Raw genomic sequence first — 13,901 nt, forward strand, 5'->3', positions numbered from 1 at the left:
CTGCACACAACAGGCTTCTCTGACTGTCCTTGGGGTTGGGCAGCTCCTCTTTACCAGGGTAACACCTGCAGAAAAGCAAGGGAGCCACTCCGGCCCTCTGAAATCCCCTCAGGGAATGGGTTCACCAGGGCACAGTAAGGGTCTGGGGCAGCTGAGTCAGGCCCCTAGCTGGCCCCCCAGGCTGAACTACAACATATCAACCCAACTGGAATCAAGTACTCCATCCCCCATCCCTGCCACAAAAATAAACCTGGAGTTATAATCATAAACCAGCATTGTAGCTGCTTTAATGTACACCAGCATAAAGAAAAAGCACTCACCACCCCACACTGCCTGCCCCACAGCCCAGTTGGCAAACACAATAGAGGCCAGCTGAGTGGCGGAGTGGATTTCGCATGGAAAAGTTCAACGTGTGATCTGAGACTTGAAAGACCAAAGGGGAAGACAGAATATTCCAGCTAGCAATGGTACACGAACAGCCTCAGCACAGCTCTGCCCGCATCTGGCCATCCCACCCCTCAGCCCTCTTTCCCGATCCTGAGAGGTTTCCTGCTTCTGCCTAAAGGGACTCAGGAGGCAGACGCCTGCCTGGGGAGGTTTCAAAGCAGCTATACGCAATTTATTATGGAAGCAAGTACCTTCTGGAATTTTTATTTGCTGTATTTAAAAAACATCTAAGGCTGTTTGTGTGGTTCTTCCCCAAACTGTTAACCCTATGAAGGGTTAACTTCACCCGAGGTCCTTTCAGGATTCCAGGCCTGGAGGCCGTAGACCTCTGAATCCACAAGGGCAAGAGGATGGTGTTGTCCTTTGGCCAAAGTCTCTCCAAACAGAGCCAGTTGCTCCCAACAGCTGGTAACACCGCCAGAAAGTGGTAATCCTGAAGGAAATACTTGGACAGGTGCCTGCCTGATAGAAGTGGTTTCAGGCTACCCCTCTCCGGATCCCCAGCTAGGGTGGTCATCACCGACCCCAGGAGTCAGGCTGCTAAAATATTCTTGCAACGCAAGCAGGGCCCGGAAGCGATGGGAAATGGTGTTCTTCTCAGCCTTGGGCATCTCTGCATACCTACAGGGCGACAGTAACAGCTCAGAGAAGAGGGAGCCCAGATACGGGGAGGGTATGTGCACCTCACCGCATCCTGCAGCCCGAAGCTCAAAGAGTCCCTAGTAAAAGGTAGCAGGGCCACCAGCTCCTGGCAGCCAGAGTTAATTTTTTAAAAATCAAAGAGTCTTAAATTCCTCTGTACGTAGAAATCCATATTAACTGTGTGGAAGGATACTAAATGTATTCTAGTGTCCAAGAGTCATTAAAAGGAAGCTGGGAACAGGGGGATGAGCTGCATGTTTGAGCAGCTTTGTCATCTGTTGACAGGAAGCAGTGGGGCCTAACAGAGCAAACACAGCAATGTCCTCCAGTGCACTGTGGGGTGGGCAGACAGGCGGGGGAGTGGGCCTTGAACAGCGAGCAAATAACCTGCTGTCTATGTCAGGATTCCACTAAGCTGAGAATCCCATACTCCAATTGTTACTTTCATATCTATGCCACCCAATACAGTGGCCATCAGTATGTGGCCATTTAAATTCAAACCAATTACAATTGAATAAAATAAATTCTGTTCCTCAGTTGCTCTAACCACATTTCAAATGCTCTACAGCCACATGTGGCTAAGAGCTACTGGATCACACAGTGCAGCTACAGAACATTTGTGTCATTGAAGCGATGTTTCATGTTGTCCTCAGCCCTGTTCCGGCTGTTGTAAGGTCTCAGGCCACACACCTGAAGGCTCCCTCCAGCGTGACAAACCCGATTCCCAATAATGGCCAACATATCCCATGTAAATAAGTGGGGGTTAGCATGAAATACTTCGAGAAGGCAGTGGCACCCCACTCCAGTACTCTTGCCTGGAAAATCCCATGGATGGAGGAGCCTGGAAGGCTGCAGTCCATGGGGTTGCTAGGAGTCGGACACGAATGAGCAACTTCACTTTCACTTTTCACTTTCATGCATTGGAGAAGGAAATGGCAACCCACTCCAGTGTTCTTGCCTGGAGAATCCAGGGACAGGGGGCTGCCGTCTATGGGGTCGCACAGAGTCCGACACGACTGAAGCGACTTAGCAGCAGCAGCAGCATGAGATACAGAGAACACCTGGCACTGTGTGTGTGTCGGGGGGGGGGGGGTGGCACACGCGTTAATGCGGTGCCCAGCTGTTAACATTTTTCCAAACTAGATGAGGGTCAGATAATCATCCATCCATCACGAAGCTGACAAGCCCAAGTCAGAGAGGGGAAGCTGCACAGCTGCTTTGTGCTGAGATGAACCCGAGAGCCCAGGACTTCCAGCTACACCCAGCTGCCTCCCAGCTGTGGACTGCGTCACTCAGATTCCTTGCATCCACCCCCAGCAGAGCTGCCTTCAACTGGAAAGGCACCGCAGAGCCTGCCCCCGCCCGCATCCGCATGCCTGCACCTGGGTGGGGCGCTGACCCGACCCAGACCACGCCATCCGACCCCCACACCCCTGGGAATAACTAGGGCTCCTTACGTCTGCTCGTATCCATCAGGCTGAAAGCAGGGGTCCCAGCCAAAGTCCCGGCAGCCACGGGGCACCACAATCCGGCCCTGCCAAAGAAAAGGGGGCGGAGCTATGTCACTGGACGTGGAGGAGATGCACTATGAGAAGGGCAGTAGCTAGTCTGAGTTTAGTTAATGAATTCAGTTAAACCCTAGTTACTCATATTATTTCAAGGGGTCCATGGTGCCAGCAAATGTTTGCTGAACACACATAAAATGCAGAGCAGGAGAGCTCGCTCTCCACAGACAGGGAGGAACCACATGCTTGATCAGGCCACCGATACCCCAGTGACCAGCCTCCCTCTCTAGAGGTTTGACATACTGTGACCTCACTGAAGAAGACTCAATTTTGAAAACCTAACAGAAAACATTTTCCCCTAAGTGGAAGTTTGAGGGTCCTAAACTTTGCCGACAAATCCCGTATCTCCTACTATTACTACACTTATCAAAATACAAAGACGGCTCTAACAAATAACAAAATAGCACAATGTTCAACTCAAAAATAGCTCAATAAATACTGGCTGTAATAGGCAAATTCCAAAAGGGAAATTTTACAAAGAGAACCAGTATCATGAGATATCAGGTTACCTTGGGAATTAAAAAAAAAAAAAAACATTAAAAATACAAGGGAAGTAGTAGAGGATGCGAATTAGCCACATAAATTCTAAGTCCTTTAGACCAAAGGCAAATTCTGCTTTTGCTAATGGGGAGCTGTGTGACCGAGGCCAGTTACTGAAACACTCTGAACTTCACCCACGCGACAAATGTTTTTTGAACACCTTATCGAGGCAGGTAGTGTTTTTAGCACTGGGATCCAAGAAAGCCTTAGCCTTGCCTTCACAGAATGGATCTCTTCAGCAAAACGAGCACTGCACCAGTACACAAATCAATGATCACCGAATCATTAGAGGGCACAAACTGGGACCTGGGCTCAAGAATCACAGGTCGGCGAGCTCAGGGAAGGCCTGGGTGAAGATGGGACACTCTGACCACATATAGGGCTGGGGCAGGAACATTCTAGGTGGAGGACAGAGCTGTGCCAAGGTTCTGAGATGGAGAAGGGCCTAGCACACACCCTGCTGAAAGTACTATGTGGTTGGGGGTTAGAGAGCATGGCTGAGAAAAGGACAAGTAGAAACAAGGCTGCCTCATTTAAAGTAAGGGCGGCAAACAACAAAGCACAAAAACAACGAAGCCAAAGCCGGGGAGACTGCAGGGCATGGTGGCGGTGGTGGTCAGGCCCAGCCAGCGGCACAGCAGCTACTCGGTCACAGTGCAGGGAGCTGAGCCTGTGGCTGGTCAGACTTTTGATTTCTGAGAGAATGTTTCTGTGAGAATAGCAGACACTATAATCAACTTTTAAAAATGTCACCAGGCAACACAATCTAGTAATCCCATCTGTGGATATATATCCAAAAGAGCTGAAAATGGGATGCTGAAGAGATATTTGCACGCCCATATTCACAGCAGCATTATGAGCCAAAATGTGGAAGCCATTCAAGTGTTCATCAACAAATACAGGCAAACCTCAGAGATATCGTGGGTTCAGTGCCAGACCACTGTAATAAAGCAATTGTCACAATAAACCAAGTGGCATGAATGTTTTGGTTTCCTACTGCATATAAAAGTATGCAATAGCATTATGTCTTAAAAACAATGCTTGTTGTTGTTCAGGCACTAAGCCATGTCTGACTCTTTGCGACCCTGTGGACTGCAGCACACCAGTCTCCTCTGCCCTCCACTATTCTCCCAGAATTTGCTCAAATTCATGTCCATTGAGCCTGAGATGTTATCTAACTTTCTCATCCCAGTAGCACATTGGATACTTTCTGACCTGAGGGGGGCTCATCTTCTGGTGTAATATCTTTTTGCCTTTTCATACTGTTCATGGGGTTCTCACAGCAAGAATACTGAAGTGGATTGCCATTTCCTCCTCCAGTGGACCACGATTGGTCAGAACTCTTCACTATGACCTGTCTGTCTTGGGTGGCCCCAGACTCATAGATTCATTAAGTTACACAAGCCCCTTCACCACAAGGCTGTGATCCATGAAGGGAAAACAAAAAACATAAACATCTTAATTTAAAAACACTTTATTGCTAAAAAATGCTAGCCATCATCTGATAGTGCAGGGTTGCCACAAACTTTCAATTTGTAAATACAGTATCTTCAAAGCTCAATAAAACAAGATATGCCTGTAAATAGATAAAAGTGGTACATACACACAATGGAATGTTATTCAGCCTTAAAAAAGGAGATCCTGTCACATGCTACAACATGGATGAAATGAAGACTTTATGCTAAGTGAAATAAGACAGCCACACAAACACAGACACTGCAGGACCCCACTTATATGATGTGCCTGAGGCGGCCGAACTCAGAAACAGAAGGTGGAATGGTGCTTACCAGGTGCTGGGGACAAGAGAGGAAGTGAAGTTCAGTGAAATGAAGTTAAAGTCACTCAGTCATGTCCAACTCTTTGCGACCACATGGACTGTAGTCTGCCAGGCTCCTCTGTCCATGGGATTCTCCAAGCAGGACACTGGAGTGGGTTGCCGTTCCCTTCTCCAAGGGATCTTCCCAACCCAGGGACTGAAGCCAGGTCTCCTGCATTGCAGGCAGATTCTTTACCGTCTGAGCCACCAGGGAAGCCCAGAAGAGAGGAAGGTGGACTGTTATTCAATGGGCATAGTTTCAATTTTGCAAGATGAGAAATTCCTAGAGATCTGTTGCACAATAGTGTACACTACTATACACTTAAAAATGGTGAAGACGGTAATTTCTGAAACCTGTTTTTTACCATAAGAACTGAACATCTCATCAGAGAGGCTTCCCTGATGGCTTAGTGGTAAAGCCAATGCAGGAGATGCGGGTTTGAACCCTGGGTCGGGAAGATTCCCTGGAAGAGGAAATGGCAACACACTCCAGTATTCTTGTCTAGGAAACCCATGGACAGAGCCTGACGGGCTACAGTCTATGGGGTCGCAAAAGCATCAGACACAACTTAGATGGAGCCACTGGTGTAGGGCTATATGGGCTACAGTGAGACTGGATTTTATCCTGAGCAGAGAGGACAAAGCAGAGAAGTGATGTGTCTGAAGGTAAACCCTGCCATAGGGAGGGAATGAATAGGCTGAGGCGGGGGTGGGGCGGGAAGCCCAGCACAGAGGGTGGTTTGGACTGAGAGAAGCAGCTGAACCTATGGTCTGATTGGTAAGCCTGGAGACACTGAAGGGCACCTCTGAAAGGAATGAGGTGGGGGGAGAGGAAGATTCTATATGAAGATAAAAACTTGGAAAGGCTGTGAGATGTTCAAGGGAAGCTGTCGCACAGCAGTGTGATAAGGAGATTCAAGCTTGGAGAAGTTTGAACTGCAGATGTAGCCCTAGGAGTTGTTATCTTTAGTTCCCACATCTTCTCAGGAGAGCATACAGTGCACAGCTCTGGGTATACCAGGCTCCAAAAGCTGTGAGCCATGTATGTTTCCAAATATCAGACTCAGGGAGGCAATAAGTTTCAGGACTGACAGCTGTGGTACCTAGGAGTGTGACCATCCCACCAGATAGCATCGCTGGGGGTGGTCAGAGCGCCCTCTGGTGGCACGCAGGGGAACGAGCATGGGTACATACCATTGTCCGGCCCCTGAAGAGGCGTACGGGCTCATTCGGGTCCCCAGTGCTGAATGCGAACGTGCAGAGTGCATAGGCAGACTTGTCTTGGAACCCCTCCAGGAGCTGGTGGAGACCTGAGGGAAGGTGCAGTGAGGGCTCAGCACACTCTGCTGCCAAGCCCCAGGCCCAACTCCCCACCCAAGGGGCCCAGCTAGGGGAGGGGAGTTATACACTTTACCAAATAGGCCCTGTGCTGATAACCCAGGAAGCTGGGTGATGGGGATGTAGAATAAGGGTTCTACCACTGTGGATTCCAGGGCAGGGGGCTGGGACCAGAAGGAGAAGCAAGGTGTCCCCCTTTCCATCTCCTGCTGACAACGACAGCAAGTAGTGGGACCAATCCTCTCAGGGCCAGAATCTCCCTTTGCCGCTCAATCTCAAAGCTTTCACCACAACCACCACCCCCATCTACTCCTCCACATCTCAGTGCTCCCTGGAGCTAGGTTTACAGGGAAAGTGTGAGTGTTGATTATAGATGGGGAAACTGAAGTGAACAGAGGCCTTGAAGGGGACAGAACCTGAGACTCCTGATTACTAGCTGGAGCTCCTCCCCCAGAACCCACAGACTTCTTAATTCCAAACACATCAAAAGAAAGACAAATAGGGATAATACCTTCAGGCTTTAACTTCTCCAGAAACCACTTTCTGCAAGAGAAATAAAGGTGAGACAGACACCACAAATGGATGGATGTTCCTACCACCTTCTTTCCAGGCTGCATCCCCCAGGGATTAAAGCTCTGAGAAAGTCAAGGAGAAAAGATAAAAAATGTCTCAACTCAAAATGAAGGGAAATAATCCAACAGGAAAAAGGAGATGGAGACAAACAGGCAAGGCACAGAAGAATCGATAAACCAATGAAGGCCTCAACTTCACTGCTAATTAGGGAAATACAAATTAAAATTGCATGTGATAACATTTCCTACTCACCCACTAAAATACTAAAAAATCATGAAACAGTGCTGGTAAGAATACGGAACATGTGTAGGGGTGCGACTGCATTGGCAGACAAATTAGCAGTCCCAAAGTTGAAGATACAGTTAACCCTTGAACTGCCGAAGTTCACTCATAATGTGGATACCGTTCAACAGTCAATACTACACTAACACATGGCTGAATCCACGGATATGGAAGGCAAACTCTTAAGTTATACGTAGGTTAATCCCAAGTTGTTCACAGATCAACTGTATACGTAACCAAGACCCAACAAACCGGGGTATTTGTATCCTGTGTGTGTGTGCCCTCACTCAGTCATGTCTGACTCTTTGGGACCTCATGGACTGTCACCCACCAGTCTCCTCTATCCATGGAATTTTCCAGGCAAGAATCCTGGAGTGGGTAGCCATTTCCTTCTCCAGGGGATCTTCCTGACCCAGGGATCAAACCCACATCTCTTGAGTCTCCTGCATTGGCAGGGAGGTTCTTTACCACTAGCACCACCTGGGAAGCCTGAGGGGGTCCAGGACACTGGAGAGATTTAAGGAAATCCATTTGCAGATCTCAACTTCCTTATTTCCTCTTTCCTGAAACTGACCTGCCCAAGAATTACCTCTCCAATGGGTGAGTTGCCCTTGCCCATCTCAACTTACATACATTCTCACACTTAACAAAAGAAAGGCATGCCTCTCCCCTATCTCTAATCCTTCCTCAACAATCTGACATACTGGTGTTGACACCAAGACAGTGAATGACCTGCAGTATCAAGTAACCAATCAAAGGGGTGTGCTATCACTCACATGTAGGGGCCAGGGAGGCCTCCAAGGGCGTTGAAGCACAGACAGGTGTCCTCCACCAGTACAGGGCCCTGCACCTGCAGCACAAGGACATACAGCCCTGAGACCCGGGCCCACCAGCAGGCCCCACCTCCCCTCTGAGTTCTCAGGGCACCCAGGAGCCACCAGAATAAGAAGAGCAAGGACAAGACGCGAACGGAGCAAGCACCTGGCGAGCTGCCTCCTGACACTTCCGAATGGAAATCTCATCAGGCTCTCCTTGGTACTCTGGCACTTGTGAGGGAAACAGACACATAATCAGGTCATGGGGAGTTAGAGAAATTGAATCATCTTTTAAAAATAAAACTAAACAGAGACATACGGTCAATTTTCTGCGCCACCAAAGTACACGGAAATTTATCTCCTAGAATCTGAATGACCTGTTCCAAAATGAAAGAACATTTATCAGCATTTAATGATTCCCCATTACTGCACAAGCTGTCACCCACCATTCTCATCAGGTAACTCTCCTGTCAGTTCTCTAAAGTTCAAAGTCAGGTCCACGAGGCTCAACTGTAGCCCTCAGGGTCCCACCCCAGCAGGTCAGCTCCCTCATCTTCTCATTTTCTGATCCCTCCCTCCTACTTCAGGTCTCTGTTCATGCTAACCACCATCTAGAACACCCTCTTCCCTTCTCAATGGTCCCAGAACCTACTGTTTAGGCCAGGAATTTTCTATCAGGGGTTACCCGGAATTCAGGAGGATCTACCCAGAACTTGGATAGGAAAAAAAATACCTCTCTATTTTCATTAACCCTGAGCTGAAATTTAGCATCTCTTTCAATTGTGAGTATAGAAAACAAACAGCATCAGCAGTTCCTGTGACCTTTAAATCTATTAAAATCAAAGATGTTGTCATATCTCTTTACAGTTCTAGCAGATAATCTCAAAATACCATTTACAGCCTTCACTATTTTTAAATTATGGTAATAACACAAAACAATAGACTGAATTCTTTAATGCATGAACAAAAAATATGTAACTAGATCAGATACTTATATTTTGAGAACTGTAATCAATAGAAATGATTTCCTTTGTGGTGGTGATATTGTCACTAAGTCACGTCTGTCTATTTGCAACACCACGGACTGCAGCCCGCCAGACTCCTCTGTCCGTGGGATTTCCCAGAAAATCCCCTTTTCTCTAGGGGATCTTTCCAACCCAGGGATTGAACCCACATCTACTGGATTGCAGGTGGATTCTTTACCGCTAAGCCACCAGGGATTCCCCCGATTTCCTTGGTAATCCCATGTATCTGTTCGTTTCCAAGGCAAACCATTCAATATCACGGTAATCCAAGTCTATGCCCCGACCAGTAACACTGAAGAAGCTGAACGGTTCTATGAAGACCTATAAGACCTTTTAGAACTAACACCCAAAAAAGATGTCCTTTTCATTATAGGGGACTGGAATGCAAAAGTAGGAAGTCAAGAAACACCTGGAGTAACAGGCAAATTTGGCCTTGGAATACGGAATGAAGCAGGGCAAAGACTAATAAGAGTTTTGCCAAGAAAATGCACTGGTCATAGCAAACCCCCTCTTCCAACAACACAAGAGAAGACTCTACACATGGACATCACCAGATGGTCAACACCAAAATCAGACTGATTATATCCTTTGCAGCCAAAAATGGAGAAGCTCTATACAGTCAGCAAAAACAAGACTGGGAGTGGAGTGTGGCTCAGATCATGAACTCCTTATTGCCAAATTCAGACTTAAATTGAAGAAAGTGGGGAAAACCACTAGACCATTCAGGTATGACCTAAATCAAATCCCTTATGATTATACAGTGGAAGTGAGAAATAGATTTAAGGGACTAGATCTGATAGAGTGCCTGATGAACTATGGAATGAGGTTCGTGACATTGTACAGGAGACAGGGATCAAGACCATCCCCAAGAAAAAGAAATGCAAAAAAGCAAAATGGCTGTCTGAGGAGGCCTTACAGATAGCTATAAAAAGAAGGAAAGCAAAAAGCAAAGGAGAAAAGGAACGATATACCCATTTGAATGCAGAGTTCCAAAGAATAGCAAGGAGAGATATGAAAGCCTTCCTCAGCAATCAATGCAAAGAAATAGAGAAAAACAATAGAATGGGAAAGACTAGAGATCTTTTCAAGAAAATTAGAGATACCAAGGGAACATTTCATGCAAAGATGGGCTCAATAAAGGACAAAAATGGTATGGAGCTAACAGAAGCAGAAGATATTAAGAGGTGGCAAGAATACACAGAAGAACTGTACAAAAAAGATCTTCACGGCCAAGATAATCATGAAGGTGTGATCACTCACACTTGCCTAGAGCCGGATATCCTGGAATGTGAAATCAGGTGGGCCTTAGAAAGCATCACTACGAACAAAGCTAGAGGAGGTGATGGAATTCCAATTGCACTATTTCAAACCCTAAAAGATGATGCTGTGAAAGTGCTGCACTCAATATGCCAGCAAATTTGGAAAACTCAGCAGTGGCCACAGGACTGGAAAAGGTCAGTTTTCATTCCAATCCCAAAGAAAGGCAATGCCAAAGAATGCTCAAACTACTGCACAATTGCACTCATCTCACACGCTAGTAAAGTAATGCTCAAAATTCTCCAAGCCAGGCTTCAGCAATACATGAACCATGAACTTCCAGATGTTCAAGCTGGTTTTAGAAAAGGGAGTGGAACCAGAGATCAAATTGCCAACATCCGCTGGATCATCAAAAAAGCAAGAGAGTTCCAGAAAAACATCTATTTCTGCTTTATTGACTATGCCAAAGCCTTTGACTGTGTGGATCACAATAAACTGTGGAAAATTCTGAAAGAGATGGGAATACCAGACCACCTGACCTGGCTCTTGAGAAACCTATATGCAGGTCAGGAAGCAACAGTTATAACAGGACATGGAACAACAGACTGGTCCCAAATACGAAAAGGAGTACATCAAGGCTGTATATTGTCACCCTGCTTATTTAACTTATATGCAGAGTATGTCATGAGAAACGCTGGGCTGGAGGAAGCAGAAGCTGGAATCAAGATTGCCGGGAGAAATATCAATAACCTCAAATATGCAGATGACACCACCATATGGCAGAAAGTGAAGAGGAACTAAAGAGGCTCTTGATGAAGGTGAAAGAGAAGAGTGAAAAAGCTGGCTTAAAACAACATTCAGAAAACTAAGATCATGGCATCCGGTCCCATCACTTTATGGCAAATGGATGAGGAAACAGTGGAAACAGTGGCTGACTTTATTTTTCTGGGCTCCAAAATCACTGCAGATGGTGATTGCAGCCATGAAATTAAAAGACACTTACTCCTTAGAAGGAAAGTTACGACCAACCTAGACAGCATATTAAAAAGCAGAGACATTTCTTTGCCAACAAAGTTCCATCTAGTCAAGGCTATGGTTTTTCCAGTAGTCATGTGTGGATGTGAGAGTTGGACTATAAAGAAACCTGAGTGCTGAAGAATTGATGCTTTTGAACTGTCATGTTGGAGAAGACTCTTGAGAGTCCCTTGGACTGCAAGGAGATCTAACCAGTCCATCCTAAAGGAGATCAGTCCTGGGTGTTCATTGGAGGGACTGATGTTAAAGCTGAAAATTCAAATACTTTGGGCACCTGATGCAGAGAGCTGACTCATTTGAAAAGACCCTGATTCTGGGAGGGATTGGAGGCAGGAGAAGGGGATGACAGAGGATAAGATGGTTGAATGGCATCATCGACTCGATGGACAAGGGTTTGGGTGGACTCTGGGAGTTGGTGATGGACAGGGAGGCCTGGCATATAGCAGTTCATGGGGTCACAGAGTTGGACATGACTGAGCGACTGAACTGAACCGAAAAATATTTTCCTGAGAAAGGTTCCATGGGCATCATCATTCTGCCAATGGAATAACAAGTTAAAACTCTCTTACTTTAGGCCAACTTCAAGTACATCTTCTCCAGTGAGCCTCCTCTGGCCACTCCAGCCTGTTCTTTTTTTTTTTTTTTTTGGCCATGCCATGTGGCTTGTGGGATCTCAGCCACCCCACTGGGGATCTAACCAGAACCCCAGCAGTGAAAGCTTGAATCCTAGCCACTGGACCCTCAGGGAATTCCCTCCTGCCTCTTTAAATGTGGGAGGCAGACACATTCTCAACCATAAGTAGAGATGGGCTTGGGAGCTGGCAGCCACCATCTTGCATGGGGCTCTGTTCAGGGTGGCACTGCCTGTCTGACTGGTCTGGCCTCAGGATCCCAAACCTTTTCTCAGCCCAGGGCTCTGACTTCTGAGAAGGCCACTCTGAAATGGCAGAGACGTGCCATCAGTCCTTGTGCTGAAGATAAATGAAGGGTCCCCTAATGACTGCACCCCACTGGTCTGCCTCAGATATCAAGTGGATGTCATCCTGATTCCCCACACATGACCCATCTCCCTGGCCATGGCTGAAGGGGCAGGGACAAACCTTTGATCCAAGCAAGGCCAATCAGAGCTGATGTCTGGGAGAAGCCTCACTGCCTCCTCCATCAGGAGGCGAAATGCAGAAAGACCTCAAAATGAAAAGCGATGAGCATCCAGAGAGAACTAGAAGGACAAATAAACCCCTCTCGAGGGACTCCTGAGAAAGACTCCTTAAGTCCTGTGGAACAGCACACTATTGGATTCCCATGACAGTCACCTGGTGGTTTACATAAGCTATCTGTGTCTCTTTACTATTTGCCGCCAAAGAGGTTCCATCGACCCCCAGAATCCTTACAGCTAGCCACAAAGCCCCGGTAGACAAGAACGTTGATCCACTGCCTCCCTCACACCTCTCTTGCATTATCCCCATTTCAAACAAACTTCTTGCATTATCCCCATTTCAAAGATGGCAGAAAGAGGCTGGGAGACCGAGGACCACATTTCTGGACTGTAGTGGGGCGTGGACGGCTCGGCTTGGATGCCTTGCTCCACGCCCTGTCCGGTTCCTGACAACCCCAGGCCAGTAGCGGTGTTTGGATCAACTCCAGAGGGGTGTCGGAGTCCTGGTTTGGGAACCAGCTTAAGAGGTAACCTTTGGGACAAGTGCTAAGGACTTCACCACTTAGCTCCCGAAGCCCCTCAGCTCACAAGTCCTGTGCCCGGATTTGTCAAGGGCCTTATTTTATTGAGCACAACCCCGGGTCGCCCCCACTCCGCAAACGTTCGGGTCCCACTCCGCGCGGCACTACCCCCTTACAGATCCCACCCATCCCTCCCCGTCCGACTCTTCGTTCCGCGTCCGCTGCTCCACCCGCTTGCTTCGCTCCGCCTGGAAGCCTCTTCCGCCTTCTCCCCAGCCAGCCTTGCCACACGCTACCCTTTCACCGCCTCCTAGTCGGCCTCCGCCACCCTTCCGTCACCTCCTCCAGCTTTTTGGCGTTCCCCGTGACAAACACGATCTTCTTCCCGGCCAAGGAGGCCGCCATGGTGATCCCCAGGTACCCCGCAGACCCACCGGAAGTCCTTCTGCTTCGAGTCGCAGGCACTTCCGACTACCGGCGGAAGGGGATAATCCGATTTCCGACCTGTGGTCCCAGGAAGGCATCCTGTGGTTTGTGTTGCGGTGGCCGGGGCTGCGGCGGCGACTGCGGCAAAAGTGGCAGCCTGGGCACCTTTGGGCAGGAACGCCTCTCTGGGCATCCAGAAGCCTTGCTCAGACCCCCAGTAGCAAGACGCCCTTTTCTGGATGAGCAGCCTGGGGCCCCCAACGGCTAGAAGGGAGGAGAAGGGCTTGGCCACCTTATCGGAATTGCTGGGGTCTAACGGACACTGGCGGAGAAGGCAATGGCACCCCACTCCCGGACACGACTGAGCGACTTCACTTTTCACTTTCATGAACTGGAGAAGGAAATGGCAACCCACTCCAGTGTTCTTGCCTGGAGAATCCCAGGGACGGGGGAGCCTGATGGG

At 48.0% G+C, this 13,901-nt stretch overlaps 1 protein-coding gene across 4 annotated transcripts; it reads right to left on the reverse strand.

Annotated features, from left to right (window-relative positions):
• Nucleotides 1-635: 635 nt before the first annotated feature.
• ITPA (inosine triphosphatase) lies at nt 636-13,495 on the reverse strand. 4 transcript variants are annotated; one of them, XM_019971943.2, is made up of 8 exons: nt 13,352-13,495; nt 8,338-8,395; nt 8,185-8,249; nt 7,980-8,053; nt 6,860-6,891; nt 6,205-6,320; nt 2,547-2,623; nt 636-1,068 (listed from the first exon to the last, which is right to left on the reverse strand). In XM_019971943.2, exons 1-8 carry the CDS (start codon nt 13,415-13,417, stop codon nt 930-932), a joined length of 627 nt encoding a protein of 208 aa, XP_019827502.1. In that variant the 5' UTR covers nt 13,418-13,495; the 3' UTR covers nt 636-929. The 4 variants fall into 4 exon arrangements, with proteins under 4 accessions (XP_019827502.1, XP_019827503.1, XP_070657293.1 ...); XM_019971944.2 differs by lacking the exons at nt 636-1,068; nt 2,547-2,623 and adding an exon at nt 4,653-4,987; XM_070801192.1 differs by lacking the exons at nt 636-1,068; nt 2,547-2,623 and adding an exon at nt 4,994-5,182.
• Nucleotides 13,496-13,901: the final 406 nt, after the last annotated feature.

The sequence above is a fragment of the Bos indicus genome, chromosome 13 (assembly GCF_029378745.1).
Source record: "Bos indicus isolate NIAB-ARS_2022 breed Sahiwal x Tharparkar chromosome 13, NIAB-ARS_B.indTharparkar_mat_pri_1.0, whole genome shotgun sequence".
Taxonomy (NCBI): Eukaryota; Metazoa; Chordata; class Mammalia; order Artiodactyla; family Bovidae; genus Bos; species Bos indicus.